General features: G+C 46.0%; 2 protein-coding genes across 2 annotated transcripts in view; one reads left to right on the forward strand and one right to left on the reverse strand.

The window, feature by feature from the left end:
- Positions 1-26,208, reverse strand: LOC130284132 (zinc finger protein 383-like). Its single transcript, XM_056534207.1, has 7 exons — positions 25,946-26,208; positions 7,422-7,503; positions 5,256-5,435; positions 3,523-3,649; positions 3,334-3,425; positions 3,105-3,213; positions 1-1,530 (listed from the first exon to the last, which is right to left on the reverse strand). Exons 2-7 carry the CDS (start codon positions 7,500-7,502, stop codon positions 434-436), a joined length of 1,686 nt encoding a protein of 561 aa, XP_056390182.1. The 5' UTR covers position 7,503; positions 25,946-26,208; the 3' UTR covers positions 1-433.
- LOC130306379 (zinc finger protein 845-like) overlaps positions 1-27,827 on the forward strand; it is a 316,660-nt gene that overhangs the window by 282,162 nt on the left and 6,671 nt on the right. The window lies entirely within an intron of this gene.

Raw genomic sequence — 27,827 nt, forward strand, 5'->3', positions numbered from 1 at the left:
ACACACACACACACATATATAAATAACAGCTTTTAACCTGTGAGAATGATCAGTTAGTTCGTCTCTAGTAGTAAAACATTTCCCATATTCTGAACATGATTACGTCTTCTCCATGTGAATTCTCCTATGAACACCAAGCAGCGATTTCACGAGAAAACATTTCCCACATTTTGAACCTGGCTTCTCTCCTGTATGACTTCTTTCATGTTTAACAAGATGTGAATTTTGTGTTAAACATTTACCACATTCTGAACATAAATATAACTTTTCTCCTGTGTGAGTTCTCTCATGTCTTACAAGATTTGCTTTTACTGTAAAACATTTTCCACATTCTGAACATGAATAAGGCTTCTCTCCTGTGTGAATTCTCTCATGTGTAACAAGATCTGATTTGTGTCAAAAGTATTTTCCACATTCTGGGCATGAATATGGCTTATCCCGTGTGATTTTTCACATGTGTTACAAGATTAGATTTTTGAGTAAAAGATTTTCCACATTCTGAAAATGAATATGGCTTATCTCCTGTGTGACTTTTCTTATGTGTATCAAGATCAAATTTCTGTGTATAGCATTTCCCACATTCGGAACATGAATATGCCTTATCTCCTGTGTGAATTCTCTGATGTCTAACAAGATTTGATTTAACTGTAAAACATATCCCACATTCTAAACATGAATATGGCTTCTCCCCTGTGTGACTTCTCTTATGTTTATCAAGATATGATTTTTCTGTAAAAGATTTTCCACATTCAGGACATGAATATGGCTTCTCTCCTGTGTGACTTCTCTTGTGGTTAACCAGATCTGAATTTTTTATAAAACATTTTCCACATTCTGGACATAAATATGGCTTCTCTCCTGTGTGACTTCTCTGATGTATAACAAGATCTGATTTTTGTGAAAAGCGTTTTCCACATTCTGGACATGAATATGGTTTCTCTCCTGTGTGACTTCTCTGATGTTTAACAAGATCTGAAGTTTGCGTAAAACTTTTTCCACATTCTGGACAAGAATGTGGCTTCTCTCCTGTGTGGATTCTCTCATGTATAACAAGATGTGATTTACTTGTAAACCATTTTCCACATTCTGAGCATGAATACGGCTTCTCTCCTGTGTGAGTCCTCAAGTGTCTAACAAGATTTGATTTTCGTGTGAAACATTTCCCACATTCTGAACACGAATATGGCTTCCTTATGTCCATTCTCTCATTCCTATCAAGACTTGAGCTATTTATAAACACTTTTTCACATTCACCATAATGATTCCTTTCCTCCCCTTTCTGATCTGTCCTTATGGTAACAATGTGTGGTTGGTCAGGAGAAGGTTCCTCATGATCAGGTGGATTATTATAGGATAGATCTGGATGGACATTAGGGGTAAGGAGGTCTTCTCCTGAGGAGCGCTCCATCATATCTTCATCTTCTCCTTTATCATTCAGGGATAACATGAAGTTTCCCTCAGAATTCTTACTGGGATTTTCCGTCTCTTCCTTTATATTTCCTCCGTCTTTTGAATAGTCTTCGGCTTTGACTAAAAATGAAATAAAAAGTATTAAAAATGTCAAGAAATCTTCCTGTGCGGTTCCAGCCATATAAAGCTTTGTATAATATACAACCGCCATCCCGCTGCAATGATAACACTGATCCTGGCCGCTTCATCCCTTACATACCACAGTTGGTGTCCGCAGCACCTCACAGACAGATGGAGGGGGTCAGGTTATTACTGACGGGTGACGCCAAAAGGTTCAGATTATCACCAACCGACAATAATGTTTTATTAAATGTACCCCAGTATTATATGATCACATTGTGACGCCCCCTAGGGGGGATAGAAAATAATTAAGGATTAATAATGTGTCTTAACACCTTAAGCACGGGGGGTGGTAAATGTAAAACCTGTGCCCACTCCAGTTCTATAACGCACGCTCATAGCACTGATAGTAGCCGGGAAATATGGCTAATGCCGGACATTGCCGATCCCTATTAACCCTTTAGACACAGCAATCAAAGTTGTTTGCGTCACCTAAAAGTCCCGTAAAACACATCCCCTCAGAGTAGCTTATCAGGACAGCCGCTGTGAAATCCCGGGGTACAGATCAGCATTTCGGATGGAAGGAAGTCTCTTCCCTGCCTCAGCGCCATCTGATCAGCGCTCTAATGCTCCAGGAAGCCTCGGCAATGGAGCGCCGATAACACTGATCACTGAAGCATTAAACAATGTATTCCATCTAAATATTAGGGGAAGCTGGGTGAGCCGGCTCCCTGCCTCCAATGCGCTCTGGAGCTCATTATCATTAACAACATAAACATCTATAACTCTGCACAGAAGCGGCGAAAAAAAGTAAAAGTAAGTGAACCCTCGTTTTAAAGCTGTTTACCTGCATTATAACCCAGTATATTAGGTTTAGTGCGGGTGAACACAGGATCTCTATATAGTCACCTCCCTCAGGTCCTGACTATACATAACACAGGGGATCACTGGGGCCTGAAGGGTTAATGTCATGTAGATCTAAGGTGGAGCCTCCCCTGAAGAAACCTCTGAATTCCCTCTGTAATCCATTACTACATACCCGGGACAACACCTCCTGGAAATATTACATACCTGGGACAACACCTCCTGGAAATATTACATACCTGGGACAACACCTCCTGAAATTACTACATACCTGGGACAACACCTCCTGGAATTATTCCATACCTGGGACAACACCTCCTGGAATTATTACATACCTGGAGTAACACCTCCTGGAATTATTACATACCCGGGACAACACCTCCTGGAATTATTACATACCCGGGACACCTCCTGGAATTATTACATACCCGGGACACCACCTCCCGGAATTATTACATACCCGGGACACCACCTCCTGGAATTATTACATACCTGGGACAACACCTCCTGGAATTATTTCATACCAACACTTCCTGAAATTATCACATACCTCGGACAACACCTCCTGGAATTATTACATACCTTGGACAACAACTCCTGGAATTATCACATACCTGGGACAACAACTCCTGGAATTATCACATACCTGGGACAACACCTCCTGGAATTATTACATACCTGGGGTAACACCTCCTGGAATTATTACATACCTGGGGTAACACTTCCTGGAATTTCCTCCTTCACTTCCCTCATACACGGGTGATGGCCCCTCATCCTCTCTTCTTCATCCTCCACTTTATTATTAGTCAGATCTCCCCCCTGATGTGACATATAGAACAATTCACTACAATACAGCAGACAGGAGGAGCAACAGAGACCCCAAAAATCTACCCCCACATAGAGACCCCCCTATAGAGATATAGGATAAGCCTCATCTACCTGATGCTTCTCTGGGACATTTCCCTCTGGACAATCCTGGGAATACAGAGGACGGGGACACCTCTCGGGTGGATTTCTATCAATGACTCCATCTGTAGGGAACACACAGGGAATGAATACATCAGTGCTGGATAGATTTCTATGTTACTAGGTAGTGAGAGTGATATCTATATATATGTCTCTTCTTACCTTGTGATGTGAGGGGCCGGTGATCCTCCATCATGACTATGTCCTGGTACAGATCCTTGTGTCCTTCTACGTACTCCCACTCCTCCATGGAGAAATAGACCGCCACATCCTGACACCTTATAGGAACCTGACACACAATGATACCGTCATCACCAGATCCCTCCATTACTGTATAATGTCCCAGCAGTGTCACCTCTCTAATCATCACCAGACCCCTCCATTACTGTATAATGTCCCAGCAGTGTCACCTCTCTAATCATCACCAGACCCCTCCATTATTGTATAATGTCCCAGCAGTGTCACCTCTCCAGTCATCACCAGACCCCTCCATTACTGTATAATGTCCCAGCAGTGTCACCTCTCCAGTCATCACCAGACCCCTCCATTACTGCATAATGTCCCAGCAGTGTCACCTCTCTAATCATCACCAGACCCCTCCATTACTGTATAATGTCCCAGCAGTGTCACCTCTCTAATCATCACCAGACCCCTCCATTACTGTATAATGTCCCAGCAGTGTCACCTCTCTAATCATCACCAGACCCCTCCATTACTGTATAATGTCCCAGCAGTGTCACCTCTCCAGTCATCACCAGACCCCTCCATTACTGTATAATGTACCAGCAGTGTCACCTCTCCAGTCATCACCAGACCCCTCCATTACTGTATACTGTCCCAGCAATGTCACCTCTCTAATCATCACCAGACCCCTCCATTACTGTATAATATCCCAGCAGTGTCACCTCTCCAGTCATCAACAGACCCCTCCATTACTGTATAATGTCCCAGCAGTGTCACTTCTCTAATCATCACCAGACCCCTCCATTACTGTATAATGTCCTAGCAGTGTCACCTCTCCAGTCATCACCAGACCCCTCCATTACTGTATAATGTCCCAGCAGTGTCACCTCTCTAGTCATCACCAGACCCCTCCATTACTGTATAATGTCCCAGCAGTGTCACTTCTCTAATCATCACCAGACCCCTCCATTACTGTATAATGTCCTAGCAGTGTCACCTCTCCAGTCATCACCAGACCTCTCCATTACTGTATAATGTCCCAGCAGTGTCACCTCTCCAGTCATCACCAGATCCCTCAATTACTGTATAATGTCCCAGCAGTGTCACCTCTCCATTTATCACCAGACCCCTCCATTACTGTATAATGTCCCAGTAGTGTCACTTCTCTAATCATCACCAGACCCCTCCATTACTGTATAATGTCCCAGCAGTGTCACCTCTCCAGTCATCACCAGACCCCTCCATTACTGTATAATGTCCCAGCAGTGTCACCTCTCTAATCATCACCAGACCCCTCCATTACTATATAATGTCCCAGCAGTGTCACCTCTCCAATCATCACCAGACCCCTCCATTACTGTATAATGTCCCAGCAGTGTCTCCTCTCCAGTCATCACCAGACCCCTCCATTACTGTATAATGTCCCAGCAGTGTCACCTCTCCAGTCATCACCAGACCCCTCCATTACTGTATAATGTCCCAGCAGTGTCACCTCTCCAGTCATCACCAGACCCCTCCATTACTGTATAATGTCCCAGCAGTGTCACCTCTCCAGTCATCACCAGACCCCTCCATTACTGTATAATGTCGCAGCAGTGTCACCTCTCCAGTCATCACCAGACCCCTCCATTACTGTATAATGTCCCAGCAGTGTCACCTCTCCAGTCATCACCAGACCCCTCCATTACTGTATAATGTCCCAGCAGTGTCACCTCTCCAGTCAGCAGCTCAGTGATCCTGTGGGTGAGTTCTAGGATCTTCTCCTCATGTATCAGTGAGTGAGGTGGAGGCTCTGTGATGGGGCCCGGGGCCCTACTCTGTCCTTCTGACTCATGGAGATGGCTGCTGGAGGCCACACACTCCCCCCATGTCTTCTTCACTATGGTGTAATCCTGTGTATGGAGAGAGACAATTAGGGGACTGACCCCACTATTCCTCCCTCACTACAAAGAGGAGATTGTGCCCCCTGTATAGAGCTCTAGTGAGCACATCTGGAATACTGGGGTCAGTTCTGGAGACCTCACCTACAAAGAGACATCCAGAACATAGAGCGGCTCCAAAGATGTGGGAAAACAATGGTGGAAATGTGGATGGGGACAACAATGGTGGAAATGTAGACGGGGACAACAATAGTGGAAATGTAGATGGGGGTGGGACAACAATGGTGGAAATGTAGATGGGGACAACAATGGTGGAAATGTAGATGGGGGGACAACAATGGTGGAAATGTAGATGGGGACAACAATGGTGGAAATGTAGTTGGGGGGACAACAATGGTGGAAATGTAGATGGGGACAACAATGGTGGAAATGTAGATGGGGACAACAATGGTGGAAATGTAGATGGGGACAACAATGGAGGAAATGTAGATGAGGGGACAACAACGGTGGAAATGTAGATGGGGGGACAACAACGGTGGAAATGTAGATGGGGGGACAACAATGGTGGAAATGTAGATGGGGGGACAACAATGGTGGAAATGTAGATGGGGGACAACAATGGTGGAAATGTAGATGGGGGACAACAATGGTGGAAATGTAGATGGGGGACAACAATGGTGGAAATGTAGATGGGGGGACAACAATGGTGGAAATGTAGATGGGGACAACATGGTGGAAATGTAGATGGGGACAACAATGGTGGAAATGTAGATGGGGGACAACAATGGTGGAAATGTAGATGGAGACAACAATGGTGGAAATGTAGATGGGGGGACAACAATGGTGGAAATGTAGATGGGGGGACAACAATGGTGGAAATGTAGATGGGGGGACAACAATGGTGGAAATGTAGATGGGGACAACAATGGTGGAAATGTAGATGGGGGGACAACAATGGTGGAAATGTAGATAGGGACAACAATGGTGGAAATGTAGATGGGGACAACAATGGTGGAAATGTAGATGGGACAACAATGGTGGAAATGTAGATGGGGGGACAACAATGGTGGAAATGTAGATGGGGACAACAATGGTGGAAATGTAGATGGGGGACAACAATGGTGGAAATGTAGATGGGGGACAACAATGGTGGAAATGTAGATGGGGACAACAATGGTGGAAATGTAGATGGGGGACAACAATGGTGGAAATGTAGATGGGGACAACAATGGTGGAAATGTAGATGGGGACAACAATGGTGGAAATGTAGATGGGGACAACAATGGTGGAAATGTAGATTGGGACAACAATGGTGGAAATGTAGATGGGGGACAACAATGGTGGAAATGTAGATGGGGGACAACAATGGTGGAAATGTAGATGGGGGACAACAGTGGTGGAAATGTAGATGGGGGACAACAATGGTGGAAATGTAGATGGGGACAACAGTGGTGGAAATGTAGATGGGGACAACAATGGTGGAAATGTAGATGGGGGACAACAATGATGTAAATGTAGATGGGGACAACAATGGCGGAAATGTAGATGGAGGACAACAATGGTGGAAATGTAGATGGGGACAACAATGGTGGAAATGTAGATGGGGACAACAATGGTGGAAATGTAGATGGGGGACAACAATGATGTAAATGTAGATGGGGACAACAATGGCGGAAATGTAGATGGAGGACAACAATGGCGGAAATGTAGATGGGGACAACAATGGTGGAAATGTAGATGGGGACAACAATGGTGGAAATGTAGATGGGGACAACAATGGTGGAAATGTAGATGGGGGACAACAATGATGTAAATGTAGATGGGGACAACAATGGTGGAAATGTAGATGGGGGACAACAATGGCGGAAATGTAGATGGGGACAACAATGGTGGAAATGTAGATGGGGGACAACAATGATGTAAATGTAGATGGGGACAACAATGGTGGAAATGTAGATGGGGGACAACAATGGTGGAAATGTAGATGGGTCACCTCACCTCTCCGGTCAGCAGGTGGAGGATCTCCAAGGTGAAGTGTAATATTCTCTTAGTCATCTCATTCCTGTCCTTGTCCATCATTCTGCCCCTTATTAGGTAGAGAATAAAAATGGGTCGTAAAGAAGGAAGCAATAGCCGAATCTTCTCCCATAAGGGAAAGAAAATAAATAGAAGAAGAGGAATCCAGATCAGATAAAATTGTAAAGGGGAGTTCCGATGATCTAGTAAGGCACAGAGATATAGTCAAGGACACACACGCTTAGTAAACATGCCCATAGTTCAGTCAGGTACACACATAGGCTTAGTAGAGAGAACACTGAGTTGCCGCTCCTGAATCATGAAGAGAGGTCCGTCCTAAAGTCTCCACCACTGTTCTTCTGTTTCTGGTAATTCTGATCATACTGGGGCTTCCAGACCTCAGTAAAATGGCCAGCGACCCCCGCCCAGTTTGTTTTAAGTCATACTCTTTTCATTAAAGGAAAACTGTCACTAAACCCCCCCCCCCCCCCCGGCTGTTAGTGCGGGGGACGCTGATCAATATGCTACTTACCATGCCCAGATCCGTCCAGCCGCTCACCCGTTATCTTAATTATTCCTGATATGCAAATGATCTAACTGGCACGGGCGGGGTTACATGCCTTCATCTGGCACTGTGACGTCAGCGCCACTAGTCCGCAGCACCGCCCGACTTATGAATATTCATCCCCTCTCGGCGTCTCTCCTCCCCGCTCTGTAGAGGACTCCACTGCGCATGTGCCGATTCCGGGTGTACACAGGAAGCGGCAAATGCGCAAAGGAGTTGATAAACACCCCCCCCTAACAAATGCCTTTAACCCCTTAAAGGGGTTATCCAGGTAAAAAACTTTTTTATAAATCAACTGGCTCCAGAAAGTTAAACAGATTTGTAAATTACTTCTATTAAAAAATCTTAGTTCTTTCAGTACTTATGAGCTGCTTAAGTTGAATTGTTCTTTTCTGTGTAAGTGCTCTCTGATGACACGTGTCTCAGGAACTGTCCAGAGTAGAAGCAAATCCCAATAGCAAACCTCTTCTACTCTGTGCAGTTCCCGAGACAAGCAGAGATGTCAGCAGAGAGCACTGTTGTCAGACAGAAAAGAACAACTCAACTTCAGCAGCTGATAATAATTATTGGAAGGATTAAGATTTTTTTTATAGAAGTAATTTACAAATCTGTTTAACTTTCTGGTTAGTTGATATATATTTATACATATACATATATATAAATATATATATATATATATATATATATATATATATATATGTGTGTGTTTTCCAGGAATACCCCTTTAAGGAGTTTTTCTGTTTTTGCACTTTTTTCACTTTTCACTTTTTTCAGAGAGCAGTTAGACAGAAAAAAACAACTCAACTTCAGAAGCTAATAACTATTGAAAGGATTAAGATTTTTTAATCGAAGTAATTTACAAATCTGTTTAACTTTCCAGAGCCAGTTGATATATAAAAAAGTTTGGGCCTGGAATACCCCTTTAACTTTTTTTTTTTTAATCGGAAAAGGGGAGTGATTCAAATTTTTATTAGGGAAGGGGTTAAATCACATTTATTAACAATATTTTTGACACCCCATAGGGACTATAACATGCAGTACATTGATTGCAGACACTGATCAATGCTATGCCATAGCATTGCATTGATCAGTGTTATCGGCGCCCCACTGCTCCTGCCTGATTCTCAGGCACGGAGCAGTGAATCAGTGATCGGACAACGAGGAAGCAGATAGGGACCGCAGTGATCCTGATCAGCTGTCCTAACAGCTGATCGGGACACCGAAGGTTACACCGCAGTGATCCTGATCAGCTGTCCTAACAGCTGATCGGGACACCGAAGGTTACACCGCAGTGATCCTGATCAGCCTGACTGAGCTGCCGGGAATGCTTCATTTTTTTAACTTTAGATGCGGCGATCATCTTATAACCGTATGGACCTACAGAATAAAGATATGGTGTCATTTTTACCGAAAAGTGCACTGTGTGGAAACGGGAGCCCCCAAAATTTACAAAATGGCGTTTTGTTTATTTTTTATTTCACCCCACAAATATTAGATTTTTTTGTTTCACCGCAGATTGTATTATAAAATAAGCGATGTCATTACAAAGTACAATTGTTGACGCAAAAACAACAACAAGCCCTTATTTGGGTCTGTAGTTACAAACTTTAAGCTTTATGATTTTTAGAAGGGGAGGAGGAAAAAACGAAAGTGTAAAAATGAAGTCACTAAGGGGTTAACTTGTTGAGGATGAAGGATGTACCTGTACGCTCTGGATCCTCAGCTGTGCACGCTTCAGAGCAGTGAGTAACGGCTATTATCAGTAGCCTCACACTCACTGCGTCTGATCCTGCCGCTGCTCGGCTTTTAACCCTTTAGACGCCATGATAAATGCCATTCACTGCGTCTAAAGTGAAAGCAAAAGATGCCGGCAGCTCAGTGGAGCTCACGGAACTCCTGCCATGTGATCGCGGGGGTTCCATGAGTTAAATCGGCGGAGGACGGTGCCCTTACCTGCCTCCTGCGGCCCGATCTCCTATTCATTGATGTAATCAGGCTTAGCCAGGCTATATGAATGGATCGCCGATCACGCTGTATAATGCTCCATAGGCCCAATCATTATACACTACATGCAATCTAATCATTACAGATAAACTTCCCCTATGGGGACTTAAAGGGGTACTCTGGTGAAAAAAAACATTTCTTTTAAATCAACTGGTGGCAGAAAGTTAAACATATTTGTAAATTACTTCTATTAAAATATCTTCATCCTTCCTGTACTTATTAGCTGCTGAATACTACAGAGGAAATTCTTTTCTTTTTGGAATTCTCTCTGCTGATGTTATTATAATAATAATAACACTTTATTTATTGTTGTCCTTAGTGGGATTTGAACCCAAGGGATTTGAACCCAACCACTGAGCCACCATGCTGCCCTTATCATACATCTGCTATGCACGGTTGCTAAAATGGACAGAGATGTCAGCAGAGAGCACTGTGCTCGTGATGTCATCAGTGTTCCAAAAAGAAAGGAATTTCCTCTGTAGCATTCAGCAGCTAATAAGTACTGGAAGGATTAAGATTTTTTAATAGAAGTAATTTACAAACATGTTTAACTTTCTGCCACCAGTTGATTTAAAAGAAATAAGGTTTTCACCGGAGTACCCCTTTAAAAAGGGTAAAATAAAAAAATAAAATAAAAATTCTAAAATTATATAAAATCCCCTCTCCTAATAAAAAAACAAATCCCCCTTATATTCAAATTTTACAGAAAGAAAAAAAAAAAAGAAAAAATTTACATATTTGGTACCGCTGCGTGCATAAATGTCCAAACTATTAAAATATAATGTTTATGATCCCGCACGGTTAACGGTGTAAACTTAAAAAAAATACCTAACGCCAAAAATACAGATTTTTAATCACATCATAAATTGGAGAAAAAAATAATAAAATTTGATTAAAAACTTCAATCAAAACAACGCTGTTGTGAGACCCATCAGAGGGCAGCAGCGACTTGGGGAATGGGTGGGGCTTAGGGACGTCACCGCTGCGGTTCTCTAGCAGTGGGACCCAGAAGGGAGCAGCGGTGGTGACGTCACTAAGCTTCGTCCGTGCCCCAAGCCGGGTGCCTGGAGTTGATCCCCGCCACGGAACGGGACAAGGTGAGTACCGCTGTCATCACTGTCACCTGCATTATCTGTTTGTACCGACAAGTTAGTGCAGGTGACACTGGTGACGGATTTCCTTTAAAGGGGTACTCCGGTGGAAAACATTTTTTTTTTTTTTAACCCCTTAAGGACCAGGCCATTTTACACCTTAAGGACCGGAGCGTTTTTTGCTATTCTGACCACTGTCACTTTAAACATTAATAACTCTGATGCTTTTACTTATCATTCTGATTCCGAGATTGTTTTTTTCGTGACATATTCTTCTTTAACACAGAGGTCAAATTATGATAACTTGCATCCTTTCTTGGTGAAAAGTCCCAAAATTTGATCAAAAAAATGAAAATGTAGCATTTTTCTAACTTTGAAGCTCTCTGCTTGTAAGGAAAATGGATATTCAAAATATATATTTTTTGGGTTCACATATACAATATGTCTACTTTATGTTTGCATCATAAAATTTATGAGTTTTTACTTTTGGAGACACCAGAGGGCTTCAAAGTTCATCAGCAATTTTCCAATTTTTCACAAAATTTTCGAATTTTTGAAGTGGATTTGAAGGGTCTTCATATTAGAAATACCCCATAAAAGACCCCATTATAAAAACTACACCCCCAAAGTATTCAAAATGACATTCAGTAAGTGTATTAACCCTTTAGGTGTTTCACAGGAATAGCAGCAAAGTGAAGGAGAAAATTCAAAATCTTCATTTTTTACACTCGCATGTTCTTGTAGACCCAATTTTTGAATTTTTGCAAGGGGTAAAAAGGAGAAAATTTTTACTTGTATTTGAAACCCAATTTCTCTCGAGTAAGCACATACCTCATATGTCTATGTTAATTGTTCGGCGGGCGCAGTAGAGGGCTCAGAAGGGAATGAGCGACAAATGGTTTTTGGGGGGCATGCCGCATTTAGGAAGCCCCTATGGTGCCAGAACAGCAAAAAAAAAAACACATAGCGTACCATTTTGGAAACTAGACCCCTCGGGGAACGTAACAAGTGGTAACGTGAACCTTAATACCCTACAGGTGTTTCACGACTTTTGCATATGTAAAAAAATATATATTTTTTTTACCTAAAATGCTTGGTTTCCCAAAATTTTTACAATTTTAAAAAGGGTAATAGCAGACAATACCCCCCAAAATTTGAAGCCCAATTTCTCCCGCTTCATAAAACACCCCATATGGGGGTGAAAAGTGCTCTGCTGGCGCACTACAGGTCTCAGAAGAGAAGGAGTCACATTTGGCTTTTTGAAAGCGAATTTTGCTCTGGGGGCATGCCGCATTTAGGAAGCCCCTATGGTGCTAGGACAGCAAAAAAAAAACCACATGGCATACCATTTTGGAAACTAGACCCCTCGGGGAACGTAACAAGGGGTAATGTGAACCTTAATACCCTACAGGTGTTTCACGACTTTTGCATATGTAAAAAAATATATATTTTTTTTTACCTAAAATGCTTGGTTTCCCAAAAATTTTACATTTTTAAAAAGGGTAATAGCAGAAAATACCCCCCAAAATTTGTTAGGCAATTTCTCCCGAGTACGGCGATACCCCATATGTGGCCCTAAACTGTTGCCTTGAAATACGACAGGGCTCCAAAGTGAGAGCGCCATGCGCATTTGAGGCCTAAATTAGGGACTTGCATTGGGGTGGACAAAGGGGTATTCTACGCCAGTGATTCCCAAACAGGGTGCCTCCAGCTGTTGTAAAACTCCCGGCATGCCTAGACAGTCAACGGCTATCTGGCAATACTGGGAGTAGTTGTTTTGCAACAGCTGGAGGCTCCGTTTTGGAAACAGTGGCGTACCAGACGTTTTTCATTTTTATTGGGGAGGGGAGGGAGGCTGTGTAGGGGTATGTGTATATGTAGTGTTTTTAACTTTTTATTTTATTGTGTGTTAGTGTAGTGTAGTGTTTTTAGGGCACAGTCACACGGGCGGGGGTTCACAGTAGTTTCTCGCTGGCAGTTTAAACTGCAGCAGAAAATTTGACGCAGCTCAAACTTGCAGCCGGATACTTACTGTAAACCTCCGCCCATGTGAGTGTACCCTGTACGTTCACATTTGGGGGGGGGGGGGGACAACCAGCTGTTGCAAAACTACAACTCCCAGCATGTACGGTCTATCAGTGCATGCTGGGAGTTGTAGTTTTGCAACCGCTGGAGGCTCTGTTTTGGAAACAGTGGCGTACCAGACGTTTTTCATTTTTATTGGGGAGGGGAGGGGGGCTGTATAGGGGTATGTGTATATGTAGTGTTTTTTACTTTTTATTTTATTTTGTGTTAGTGTAGTGTAGTGTTTTTAGGGTACAGTCGCACGGGCAGGGGGTTCACAGTAGTTTCTCGCTGGCAGTTTGAGCTGCGGCAGAAAATTTGCCGCACCTCAAACTTGCAGCCGGATACTTACTGTAATCCTCCGCCCATGTGAGTGTACCCTGTACATTCACATGGGGGAGGGGGGAGAAACATCCAGCTGTTGCAAAACTACAACTCTATATTGCCAAAAACAAAGAGACCCACAATACTAATATTATTTCAAAAAGTATGACAATCTTTATTAGACAATATAAAACAGACAATTAAAAATAATTAAAAGGCAGAGGATGACCTTAAGCAGGAGACAATAAGTGCCAGTGGACCTGGTATGGGCGATGTAGGTATTCAGTCAAGAGCATATACAATGTGAAACTGGCCCGGCTGCAAACTTATAGTATAATATAGATATAATATCTAACATACATCAGTATAACATGGGGAGCAGCAATGCAGTATAACAGACATGAATAGGGACCCAAGATGAGTAATAACTAAAGAGACTACCTGTCATATACCCAAAGGCCAGGAACACCAAGCACCAACACCCCAACGCACGTTTCCCGTATGGGCTTCGTCAGGGGGCGTGACGAAGCCCATACGGGAAACGTGCGTTGGGGTGTTGGTGCTTGGTGTTCCTGGCCTTTGGGTATATGACAGGTAGTCTCTTTAGTTATTACTCATCTTGGGTCCCTATTTATGTCTGTTATACTGCATTGCTGCTCCCCATGTTATACTGATGTATGTTAGATATTATATCTATATTATACTATATTATAAGTTTGCAGCCGTGCCAGTCTCACATTGTGTATGCTCTTGACTGAATACCTACATCGCCCATACCAGGTCCACTGGCACTTATTGTCTCCTGCTTAAGGTCATCCTCTGCCTTTTAATTATTTTTAATTGTCTGTTTTATATTGTCTAATAAAGATTGTTATACTTTTTGAAATAATATTAGTATTGTGGGTCTCTTTGTTTTTAGCTATATATTGGTACCCCCGGGACCTACATACGGCGCTTAAATGTTTGCCGTGTTGTTGTTTGGCTAAAACTACAACTCCCAGCATGTACGGTCTATCAGTGCATGCTGGGAGTTGTAGTTTTGCAACAGCTGGAGGCACACTGGTTGTGAAACACCGAGTTTGGTAACAAACTCAGTGTGTCTTCAGCTGTTGCAAAAGCTACAACCCCCAGCATGTACGGACAGCGGAAGGGCATGCTGGGTCTTGTAGTTATGCAACAGCTGGAGGCATACTACTTTGGCTGGGGATGCTGGGGATTGTAGTTATGCAACAGCTGGAGACACACTGGTTTGCTACTTAACTCAGTGTGCCTTCAGCTGTTGCAAAATTACAACTCTCAGCAGTCACCGACAGCCAACGGGCATGCTGGGAGTTGTAGTTATGCAACCACCAGATGCACCACTACAACTCCCAGCATGCACTTTAGTTTAGCATTGTGCAAGCTGGGAGTTGTAGTTATACAACAGCTGAAGGTACACTTTTCCATAGAAAGAATGTGCTTCCAGCTGTTGCAAAACTACAAGTCCCAGCATGCCCATAAGGGAATGCTGGGAGTTGTGGTGGTCTGCCTCCTGCTGTTGCATAACTACAGCTCCCAGCATGCCCTTTTTGCATGCTGGGAGCTGTTGCTAAGCAACAGCAGGAGGGTGTCACTCACCTCCAACGATCCATCCGCATCAGGTCAGTCCCTCGTTGTCGCCGCCGCCGCTGCTCATGGGGCCCCGATCCCAACAGGGACACCGGGGATCGGGGTCCCCAGCACCCGGGGTGCACGTCCCGCACCCACTCACGTCCTCCGGAAGAGGGGCGGAGCGGGTTGCGGGAGTGACACCCACAGCAGGCGCCCTGCTGGCTCTGGCTGTTCGGGGCCGTCTCTGACGGCCACGATCAGCCAATAATTCCGGGTCACTGGAGACCCGATTGACCCGGAATCCCCCGCCAGCGATCTGCGGCCATCGCCGACATGGGGGGTCATCATGACCCCCCTGGGCGATATGCCCCGATGCCTGCTGAACGATTTCAGCAGGCATCGGGCACCGGCTCCGCTCCAGATGGTTGCGGGGGGGCGGTAAAACACATGACGTTCTCATACGTCATGTGTCCTTAAGGACTCGGAAATGGAGACGTATGAGAACGTCATGTGTCCTTAAGGGGTTAAATAAGCTGATGCCAGAAAGTTAAAAAGATTTGTAAATTATTTTAAAAAAATCTTAAACCTTCCAGTACTTATCAGCTGCTGTATAATACAGAGGAAGTTGTTTTCTTTTTGGATCTCTTTTCTGTCACAACCACAGTGCTCTCTGCTGACACCTCTTTCCATGTCAGGAACTGAATCTGAACCCTTCCAGTACTTATCAGCTGCTGTATGCTCCACGGGAAGTTGTGTAGTTCTTTCCAGTCTGACCACAGTGCTCTGTGCTGACACTTTTTTATTATAAAAATACAAAACAATTCCAAAAAACAAAAAACACAAAACAAGCTTAACCAGCTACAACAGAAATGTAAAATAAAATAAAACCCTGCCTGACTGGCCAGCCCAGCTTTAATAAATTCTAAAATATACCAAACTACAACTATACTATACCTATACACCTAAGCAAACTATGAAATTCACACTCACACACATAACATTAAAAAATAAAAATAAAAAATAAAAAAATATATATATAAAAAATTAAATTAGCTCAACTTGGCTAATTAAATGAAATAAATAAACCAACATAAAATTCAGCACCACCTGGCTATAACTCAAAATCATCCATACTTGGGAAAATAAATAAATAAATAAATCAAGCAACAGAAAACATAACACACGCATAATCTCCAAAACTAACAAACACACACACACACACACACACATATTGAGAATGAACATAACAACAGCACAACTTGGCTTATCAAAAAAAAAAAAAAATTTAAAAAAAAAACGTTTTTAAATAAGTTATATATACACAGACAAAAACACCTACATATAATAATAATAATAATAATAATACATAACTACAACTGGTCCGACTGCCCTTTTCTTATGGCTAATGCAACAATATAAAACAAAATACATAACACAATATACCAACAAATAAATAATATAAAACAATATACATACAAATATAATAAATGTGCCTCACAAAAATACCTACAAAAACCCTAAAATAAATTCTACACTAAAACTGTGCCCTCTCCCACACCACCCCTCCTATACATGGGTCAGTCCATAACCGTTCGTACAGTTCTTAAGTCCAGTCCTTAACTGACCCATGTCAGATCCCCTAAGGAGAAGAAAAAAAAAAAAAACACACAAATACCCCCTCCCCACCTAGCACTCCAACCAACCAACTAAATACAACCTTATATACAAGACCACAACCCAATTTAGGCCCAAGTTCAGTGCCCTTAAGCCCTTCATACCATATCAGCTGTAAACAAAACAAAAAGCTATGGTGCACATGCCACAGCCCACCACCAGGGAGAAGGATGGCAGATCTGATACACTGAAGAAATTTAAACTCTTTCCCTAACTCCCCCTACTATTCTCCCTAATTCTATCCCTTCATTAAAACTGACCCTACTATCACCCTATCTCTATCCCTGTATGCCTGTCCCTAACCAAAATAAAGGTACTCTACCAAAAAGGTCTAGTACCTAGGGCACATGAAAAGAAAACCCTCTCCATAGGAGAGAAGCCCTACTGGTACCAAGACTGCCATACTCCAAAGACCTGATCTTCCCGAGGTCACCGGTGATGTTCCTACAGACCTCCACCTCGGAGAGGACTTTCTGCTGGGTGGACACTAAACACCGTGCATTCCACGTGTGATACTTAACCACTAAGCTGACTAAAAATAAAGTGCCCCGATCTCGGCCACCCAGGTTCCTGAATGCCCCATAAGCCCACTCCGGATAGGCAAGGCCGGCAAGTTGACTCCAGCCGATGGAAGCGCCCACCCGGTTGTAGACCCCTACGTTAAAGGGACAATGAAGCAGGAAGTGGTCCATGCTTTCCAGCGTGTCCCCGCACTCTTCTCAGGGACATCCCCGGTCATCAGAGTTCCTGTACTTCAGGTTGTCCTTTACACATAGCTTCCCCTGAAAGCAGCGCCAGGCCAAGTCCCAAAACTTCTGGGGGATCCTTTTCAAGTTTAAAAGATACAACCCCACCCTCAGATCCCGACCTGGGCAGTCCCTGAGCGCCAGAGGCTTCTGGAAGTGGGTCAACAGAACCCGTTTGTCAAGGAACTGCCTTGACTGGGTCCTGATCTCCCACACTCCAAGACCCCACTGACGTATCGCCTTCAGAGCCGGGGTAGCGTAAGCCGGAAGATATCCATGTGGTGTACGGAGGTCCTTCACTTGCCCTCCTGTCTCCCATTCCTGGAAGAAAGGCCGCAAACCACTCCCTGCAGGAGAGTACCCACGGAGGAGCCCTCTCTTTCCAGAGGTTTGCAATGTTGGCTTTCAAGAAGGTGTTGGTTAAGAACACCACAGGGTTTACCATAGATAAGCCCCCTAGTCTCCTCGTGCGGTACGTAACCTCCCTCTTGACTAGATTCAACCTGTTCTCCCATAACAGTTGGAAAAACAGGCTGTAGACCCTAGTGTAGTAAGCCTCTGGTAAGATACATACACTGCCCAGATAGATAAACAAGGGGAGCAGGTACGATTTGATCTGGTGTACCCTTTCCCTGAGGGTCATAGACCAACCCTTCCACTGGTTCACCCTCTGAGTGGCATCATGGAGCTTACCGTCCCAGTTTTTGGTGGAATAATCATCCTGGCCGAATGTGATGCCCAGAATTTTTGCTGAGTCTTGGGGCCCTGGGAGGGTGTGCGGGAGATCAAACGTGGGATCCCCCCCTCCCAGCCAGAGACTTTCACACTTATCCCGGTTGATCTTGGACCCGGATGCCTCCGAGTAGCGGTCCACCTCTGACATCACCACATCGACCTCCTCCCTCGAGGAGACGAAAATAGTGACATCATCAGCGTACGCCACCACTCTCTGGGTGACATCCAGCTCCACCAGACTCATCCCGACTCCCGCCAACGGCCCACGATCTACCCTCCGGACGAAGGGATCAATCGCGAACACGTATAAAAGCGGGTTCAAAGGACAACCCTGACGGACTCCGGACCCCACCTCAAAAGAGCGGCCAGACCACCCGTGGGAAACTCTCTGCCCCGGCATACAAGATCTTAAGCCAATTCACGAAAGTACTCGGTAAGCCATACCTCAGGAGGACGGACCAGAGGTACTCGTGGTTCACCCGATCAAATGCTTTGGCCTGATCTAAGGACAGTAAGTACCCCTTCCAGAGACCCGCACTACTCCGCTCCACTGCCTCCCTGACACTAAGGACAGCACTTAAGGTGCTTCGGCCTGGAACAGAGCAGTGCTGAGCCCCCGAAAGGAGCCGGGGTGCAAACTTCACCAGCCGATTAAACAGTATCTTGGCCAGAAGCTTCTCAAAAGGTAAAGATCCTAGCCGTATTGAGAATTGGAGGCCCATAGCTCTTCTCAATACGGACAGGATCTTTACCTTTTGAGAGAAGAATCAGGGCCGACCTCCTCATTGACTTTGGCAGAGTGGCCGAGGAGAGACACTCATTGAATACCTTGGTCAAGAGGGGAGCTAAAGACTCGTTAAAGGTCTTATACCACTCGGATGTTAAGCCATCCGGACCTGGCGACTTCTTGGGGGCGAGCCCCTCAATCGCCAGTCTCACTTCCTCTTCCCTGATTTCTTCTGCCAAAACATCAAGAGAGGGGTCTACCCCTGGCTCAGGAGTGGTTTCAGCCAGGAAAGCCGACATCCTGTCTCGATCTAGATCCTTCCTCCCCAAGAGGTGCAAGTAGAAAGATCTGATGACCTCCAGGATCCCTGATCTGGACCGATTCAGGGATCCCGTACTATCAACCAGTCCTGAGACTACTTTACTACTCACTGACATCTTGCAGTTCCTGTAAGGGTCGGGCGAGCGGTACTTCCCGAAATCCCTCTCAAAAACCAAAAGATGCGTGCCTATCGTACTGACACCTCATCAGCAAGGACTTCACTCTGGAGATATCCTCCCGACTACCTCCAGTCGAGACAAGGAGCTCGAGTTTCCTCCTCAGACCCTGATACAAGCGATACCTGTTCAGGGACCTGAGGCTCGAGAGCTGGCGGAAGAACCCCGCAACCCTCTTCTTGAATATCTCCCACCACTCTGACTTACTACTACAAAGGTCCAGTAAAGGTACCTGACTCTGAAGAAAATCCTCAAAGGACTGTCTTATCTCTGCTTCCTCCAGGAGGGACGAATTCAGCTTCCAATAACTTTTACCCATCCGGGGGGGTCTCTGAAACATTCAAGGAAAACAAAATCATACAGTGATCGGAGAACTCCACCTCAACCACGGACACTGCGGAAGAGACGGCTTCCTCCTTTAAATAAAACCTATCTATCCTAGACCTGCGACTACCTTGATGATAGGTGAAACCCGCGTGGCCTGAGGGGCTCCGGATGTGGGCGTCCTCTAGGCGAGCTTCCCTAACTATATTATTAAGGACCACACTATCGCAATCCAGCGGACCATTGGAGCCTCTCCTATCTTGGGACCTCGTGACATTATTGAAGTCCCCTCCAAAGATCACCTGCCGGCTTGTAAAAAGGAAGGGCTTAATCCTCATAAAAAGATTTTTACGGCCCAGCTTAGTTTGTGGGGCATAGATGTTTATGAGCTGGAGCTCTTGTCCCTTCATGAGGACATCTAAGATCAGGCACCTCCCCATTTCTAACTCAATAACCCGTCTGCATTCAACCGGAGCGGTAAAAAGGACCGCCACCCCACTATACGGCTCAGCCGCAAGAAACCAGTGGGAGGGCCCGCGCCTCCACTCTCTTCTGGCTTTCACCAGAGAGGCTAGATCTGACAACCTGGTCTCCTGTAAAAAGAAAATATCGGCTTCAACACGGCCGAGAAAATCAAAGGCTGCGAATCTAACCGTATCCGACTTTATGCTGGCACAGTTAATAGATGCCAGCGTCAGTGGGGTGAGTGCCGCCATCATGGGTGATTGAGTTAGACGGCCACACCTTTACTTCTGCTTCCCCTTCTTTTTCGCCCCCTCATCCCCTGAAGAAGAGGAAAGGGCAGGACCACTTTTGGACCTTTTCTTAGATTCTGATTGGTCCATGTGGTCCCCGTCTCCATCCGGCCCCAGTCTAGCCTTGCCCTCCGAGGAAGATGCCTCCGCAGGACAGGGCCCAGTTCCCCCCAGAGGCTCTCTCATCCTAGGCACCCCGCCCTCACCTTCCCCCTCCAAGGAGGGGGAGGAGATGGTATCGAGGACGAGGTACCGGTTTGACAGTTCAATCAGAGGGGGGGGCAGTCAGGCTTCCGTTTTGGACCTGGTCTGTAGTACAAGGCTTAACAGAGGGCTACGACCTCTTATTTCTCCCTTTCCTTTTGCCCTTGTCTTTCTTTTTTGGCCTTTCCCCACTCTCCTCATCCACACTTTCATAGTGGGAGGAATCAGAAGGGTCGGCCATTTTGCCTTCCTCTCTGCGCAGCCTCCTGATCTCCTCATCCAGCACATTCTCCCCCAGGGCTTCAGTGGTTACAGGGCCAGCTTCAGGAGCAGGGGCCGGAGCTACCCCAGTCACCTGGGCACTCTCCAGCTCCCTACTCCTCCTACGATTTTCCTCCCGCCTTAGTTTGGGGGGGCCCTTTTTCCTCGTCACTAGCCCTGTTATGCCCCCATCCCTGCTCGTACCCTCCCCAGCCGGGGCAACTTAACAGCTCTCCCCGACCGGAGCGGCCCCAGCACGGGCGAAGGCGCTTGGACAACGGCTGAAAGGGTGCCCGAGGACACCACACAGGTGGCACCGGATCTGTCTGCAGGATGCAGCCAGATGACCCACCCCACCACACAAAGCACAAACCTGTACAGTACAGGCTGCACTAAAATGGGTGGAGCTACCGCACCTGTGACAGACCTTAGGCTGCCCCTGGTAAAAGACCTGGATTCTCTCACGTCCAAGGAAGGCAGCTGACGGAATGTGGGCAACTGTACTACCTGAACGCTTGAGTTTGACGGAAAACGTCCAGGCCCCAGACCAGATCCCGTGCTCATCTAGATTTTACTTGGGCATGTCCGTCACATCCCCATACCGTCCCAGCCAGGTCATGATGTCATAGCAGGAGAGTGACTCGTTACGAGTCAAAGCGGTCACTTTCTTGACTGAGTTCTGACGGGAAATAGCCTTTACAGCAAAATCCCGCCAGCCGGGCTCATTCTTCGCCACTTCGTAGTTCGACCAGAAGAGTTCGAGACCCTCCGGTCGAACAAAACTGACGTCAAATTCGGATGAACCGTAGGGGTGAATCAGGGCAAAGATGTCACTCGCCCTGAATTCCATCTGGAGGAGGAGCTCAACCACTTTAGCGCGAGGCGGGCACACATCCTTGCCCCTCCAAATCAGACGGACCACGTTCCTACGGTTATTGTCCTGCCCGGGTGTCGGGAGGGACCAGACCACCTCCCCATTCCGCTCTCGGAATGCCCCCAAACCGTGCCTCTCTATCCAGAAAGACAGGTCGACCTCACCCCTTCCCTCTACCTCGATTGACCTGTCGCCCCTACGTAGAGCCTCCAGGAGGCGCTGCTGCAAGTGACCCACGGGGCCGGATGGAGAGGGGGACCCCCCGGCAGCGACATGAGCATAGCTCCTAGGAGCAGTCACTACCGGGGGGGCAGCCGAACCAGACCCAGACTCAGACCCAGGACCACCATTCACACCACTACACCCACCAACATTCACACCACAATTCTCATCATCCATACCAGACTTTGTATTCATACCACCACTACTCCCACCATTATTCACTCCACTAACACTCCCACATGCACTCTTCTCATTCACAACACTACCACACCCATCATCCTCACCCCCTACACTCGCGTCGTGCCTAACATATCCTGGGCTGGCTGGGACTTGTAGTACTGCCGGTTTTAACAGAGTCTTTTTTGCTGGCTTTGCTGTTGCTGGGGTCGACTCTGATGGCTCCTCCTCCATGGGCGATGTTACTGCCTGAGCCTGGGGCTGCCCCTCCGAGCGCACCCCAGCTCCTCCCACAACGCCATCACAATGTCTTCCCGACTGCACGGGCTCTGAGGCTGGCACTGGCACTCGGACACTCTCCCCCCTCACAGGAGAGTGCCCCGCAGCACCCACAGAACAAACAGACCGACCGTTTTCCACTCCCGATGCCCGGACACTCCCCCCCCTCACAGAGGAGTGCCCTGCAGCGCCGGTAATGTCCACGGCACTCGGGGGACCGCCCCCCAAGCACACAGACATATCACTTATCTGGACACTCCCCCCCCCTCACAGGGAAGTGCCCCTCAGTGCCAGCAACACCTGGGGAACCGCTCCCCGAGCAAACAGTAGCATAGCTTTCCCCTGGTGCCTGGACAGGCCCCCCACCACCCTGGGGCGCTCCCGCAGCACCAGGGCTGCTCACCTTAAGCCCAATAGGACTTGCTGGCTCTAAAGCGTCCTCTGCCGTCTTGGACACCATGCTGTACCCCCTTTTCTGGCCCTGCTTCACCACAGAAACGGGGACTGGTAGTTTGGGGGGCCCAGCAGTCTGAACCAACTTTACAGCTGGCCCGGACTGCTGGAAAGGACGAAACACATAAGTCACAGTCTCCTGAACCTTCTGCCTTTTCTTCCTTTTCTTTACTAGATCATCTTTACCGAGATCCTCACCAAAGGTAAAATCCTCCATACGGGTAGGGGACTCCTGCTGTATAATGGCTTGCAGCAAACCCCCACCGGCCAGCTCCTCCTCACCGCTCTCCTCTGTCTCCCCATCACTGGAGAGTAGCGCCACTTGGGCGGGCTCAGGGTAGCTATCTTGGGGGGGCTGGGGCTCACACACACTAGGGGTGGCATCCATTTCACTTCCCACAGCCGACTCTCCGCCATCTTCCTCCCCTCCTTCCTCCTCACTGCTCTCCTGAGGGCAGCCTGCACCATATTTCCTTTCTTTGAATCTCTCCTCATTAACCAGTTTTTCTTTTAGGAATCCTGCCCCCTCAGAGATTTTTCTTTTGGCCTCCTCCACCTCCGCCACCTCTATCTTCAGAGCCCGCACCTGGGCAGTGAACTTCTGCCTCTTACCTGTAGGGCCCTGGTCAGCCTGGTAGCGGGCAAATCTCAGGTCCTCTCTCAGACTCCTCAGCTTCCTGCCCAGCTCTTCGTACTCCGCCATCTTTGCTTGTATCCTTGAGCCATATGTCGCCAATGACTCCCTTGGTCCCCGTGCCCCCCATTGCTGGGGTTCCGGGGTAGCAGAAGGACCGCTGGTCTTTGCTGATGCCTTATGTCCCTCTGATCCGGTCGGGGGAGTGGGCTCCACATTTCTGCGGGCCCTGCTGGAACGTCTCACCCCGACCTTGAATCCGGCTGTAGACACTTTCTTCCCCCCTCTCGCCAGCCGGGAACGAGAGGTAGAAGCCCGAGGCTCCATGCAGGAAAGCCCTCCCAAGGAGCCTGCCACGCTCCTGGGAAAGCCCGATGTAAAAACCTGCTTCTCTGCCTGGAAGTCTGGAGAGCAAATGGAGCCACACCCGACAGCTGCACACACTGAAACCACAGGATGTGCTCTCTGCTGACACCTCTGTCCATGTCAGGAACTGTCCAGAGCAGGAGAAAATCCCCATAGCAAACATATGCTGCTCTGGACAGTTCCTGACATGGACAGCAGAGGTCAGCGGAGAGCACTGTGGTCGTGACACCAAAGAAGTCCAAAAATAAAATAACTTCCTCTATAGTATACAGCCGCTAATAAGTACCGGAAGGAGTACGATTTTTTAATAGAAGTCATTTACAAATCTGTTTAACTTTCTGGTGCCAGTTGATTTAAAAAAATAAAATAAAAGTTTTCCGCCGGAGTACCCCTTTAACCCCTTAAGGACGCAGTCCATTTGGGCCTTAAGGATGCAGACAATTAAATTTTTAGGTTTTTGTTTTTTACTCCTCGCCTTCAAAAAAAAAAAAAAAAATCTTTTATATTTTCCTCCACAGACTAGTATGAGGCTTGTTTTTTGCGCGACCAGTTGTCCGTTGTAATGACATCACTCACTTTAATATAAAATGTATGGCGCAAGCAAAAAAAATACTATTTGTGTGGTGAAATTAAAAAGAAAACCGCAATTTTGCTAGTTTTGGAAGGTTTTGTTTTCACGCCGTACAATTTACGGTAAAAATGACGTGTTCTTTATTCTTTGGGTTAATACAATTAAAATTATACCCATGATTATATACTTTTATATTACTGTTGTGCTTAAAAAAAAATCGCAAACTTTTTAACCAAATTAATATGTTTAAAATCCCTCTATTTTGAAGAACTATAACTTTTTCATTTTTCCGTATAATCGGCGGTATGAGGGCTCATTTTTTGCGCCGTGATCTGTACTTTTTATTGATACCACATTTGCTTATATAGAACTTTTAATCTGTTTTTTATAAATTATTATATAATTATAATCTATTTTTGGACTTTTTTTATTTTTATGTTTACGCCGTTCACCGTACGGTATCATTAACATTTTATTTTAATAGTTCAGATATTTACGCACGCGGCGATACCAAATATGTTTATAAAATATTTTTTAACACTTTTTGGGGGTGAAAGTGTTTTCCAGCCAGAGGTGCCTCCAGCAGTTGCAAAACTACAACTCCCAGCATGTTGGACGATATAGTAGTATATACTATAGGTCAGTCAGTGTTTCCCAACCAGGGGCGCCTCCAGCTGTTGAGAAACTACAACTGCCATCACGTTGGACTATAAAGTAGTAAATAATATAAGTCAATGTTTCCCAACCAGGGGTGCCTCCAGCTGTTGCAAAACTACAACTCCCAGCATGTTGGACTATAGAGTAGTATATAGTATAGATCGGTGTTTCCCAACCAGGGGGTGGCTCCAGCTGTTGCAAAACTACAACTCCCAGCATGCACGGACAGCTATTGGCTTTCCGGGCATGCTGGAAGTTGTAGTTTTGCAACAGCTGGAGGCGCACTGGTTGGGAAAATCTGGTATAGGTTAAGGAGCAACATTAAGGGAGTTGGAGGATTGGTTGGATAAATACCGGACATTGCATTGCCAGTATTTTTAATATAAAACCTATACCCCAGCATGGGAAGGGTTAACAGCGCCACATTAGGATCTTTAGGTAGGGAGGTAGTAGAGGTGGAGGGGCTTTCAGAGTGAGGGTCTATTTACACGGCAAGGCTGTCCGGGCATTCCGGGAGTTGTAGTTTTGCAACAGCTGGAGGCACCCTGGATGGGAAACACTATCCTATTCCCTGTGCCTGCCGTAAAGCAAATGTTGTAAAGTGAGGTCATACACAGAGGATATAGTAATGGCCGCCCCCTGTGCACATTGTTATTCCTATTATTGTTACTACAGGAGCCAAAAACTACATAAATAAAGACACAAAACTCACCTTCTCCACAATCTCTACATAATTCTCACTGTAGGACCTGTGATGATGTCACAATCATGTGACCAGGACATGTGGGGGCGGAGCTCAACAGGATAGGAGAGAATGTGGATGAAGGACCTGTGAGGATGGTCATGTGATAGGAGTGGGCGGAGCTGAGCAGTGTAGAGAAGCTTGAAAATGTCTTGGATACGATTACAGGAGGTTTGTTACATTGTGTCAGCTTTATAGATGAAACCATCATCTCCTTCTCCTGAATGATCCCCCAAGGATGGACAAGGACAGGAATGAGATGACTAAGAGAATATTACACTTCACCTTGGAGATCCTCCACCTGCTGACCGGAGAGGTGAGGTGACCCATCTACATTTCCACCATTGTTGTCCCCCCATCTACATTTCCACCATTGTTGTCCCCATCTACATTTCCACCATTGTTGTCCCCCATCTACATTTCCACCATTGTTGTCCCCCCATCTACTTTTCCACCATTGTTGTCCCCATCTACATTTCCACCATTGTTGTCCCCCCATCTACATTTCCACCATTGTTGTCCCCATCTACATTTCCACCATTGTTGTCCCCCATCTACATTTCCACCATTGTTGTCTCCATCTACATTTCCACCATTGTTGTCCCCATCTACATTTCCACCATTGTTGTCCCCATCTACATTTCCACCATTGTTGTCCCCATCTACATTTCCACCATTGCTGTCCCCCCCATCTACATTTCCACCATTGTTGTCCCCATCTACATTTCCACCATTGTTGTCCCCCATCTACATTTCCACCATTGTTGTCCCCATCTACATTTCCACCATTGTTGTCCCCCCATCTACATTTCCACCATTGTTGTCCCCATCTACATTTCCACCATTGTTGTCCCCATCTACATTTCCACCATTGTTGTCCCCATCTACATTTCCCCCATTGTTGTCCCCATCTACATTCCCACCATTGTTGTCCCCATCTACATTTCCACCATTGTTGTCCCCCATCTACATTTCCACCATTGTTGTCCCCCATCTACATTTCCACCATTGTTGTCCCCATCTACATTTCCACCATTGTTGTCTCCATCTACATTTCCACCATTGTTGTCCCCTCATCTACATTTCCACCATTGTTGTCACCCCCCCCCCCCATCTACATTTCCACCATTGTTGTCCCCATCTACATTTCCACCATTGTTGTCCCCATCTACATTTCCACCATTGTTGTCCCCCATCTACATTTCCACCATTGTTGTCCCCATCTACATTTCCACCATTGTTGTCTCCATCTACTTTTCCACCATTGTTGTCTCCATCTACTTTTCCACCATTGTTGTCCCCCATCTACATTTCCACCATTGTTGTCCCCCCATCTACATTTCCACCATTGTTGTCCCCATCTACATTTCCACCATTGTTGTCCCCCCATCTACATTTCCACCATTGTTGTCCCCCATCTACATTTCCACCATTGTTGTCCCCCATCTACATTTCCACCATTGTTGTCCCCCATCTACATTTCCACCATTGTTGTCCCCATCTACATTTCCACCATTGTTGTCTCCATCTACATTTCCACCATTGTTGTCCCCTCATCTACATTTCCACCATTGTTGTCACCCCCCCCCCCATCTACATTTCCACCATTGTTGTCCCCATCTACATTTCCACCATTGTTGTCCCCCCATCTACATTTCCACCATTGTTGTCCCCCTATCTACATTTCCACCATTGTCGTCCCCCATCTACATTTCCACCATTGTTGTCCCCATCTACATTTCCACCATTGTTGTCCCCCCATCTACATTTCCACCATTGTTGTCCCCCCATCTACATTTCCACCATTGTTGTCCCCATCTACATTTCCACCATTGTTGTCCCCTCATCTACA

Source organism: Hyla sarda, chromosome 1, assembly GCF_029499605.1.
Source record: "Hyla sarda isolate aHylSar1 chromosome 1, aHylSar1.hap1, whole genome shotgun sequence".
Taxonomy (NCBI): Eukaryota; Metazoa; Chordata; class Amphibia; order Anura; family Hylidae; genus Hyla; species Hyla sarda.

What these genes read in the sequence shown, in the direction of transcription:
- LOC130284132 (XM_056534207.1), bottom strand. Translation starts at nt 7,502, where the DNA reads ATGATGGACAAGGACAGGAATGAGATGACTAAGAGAATATTACACTTC. An exon ending in TCCACCTGCTGACCGGAGAG is followed by an intron (nt 5,436 to 7,421) that starts GTGAGGTGACCC and finishes CTCCATACACAG; the next exon opens with GATTACACCATAGTGAAGAA. An exon ending in CCGGCCCCTCACATCACAAG is followed by an intron (nt 3,426 to 3,522) that starts GTAAGAAGAGAC and finishes TGTTCCCTACAG; the next exon opens with ATGGAGTCATTGATAGAAAT.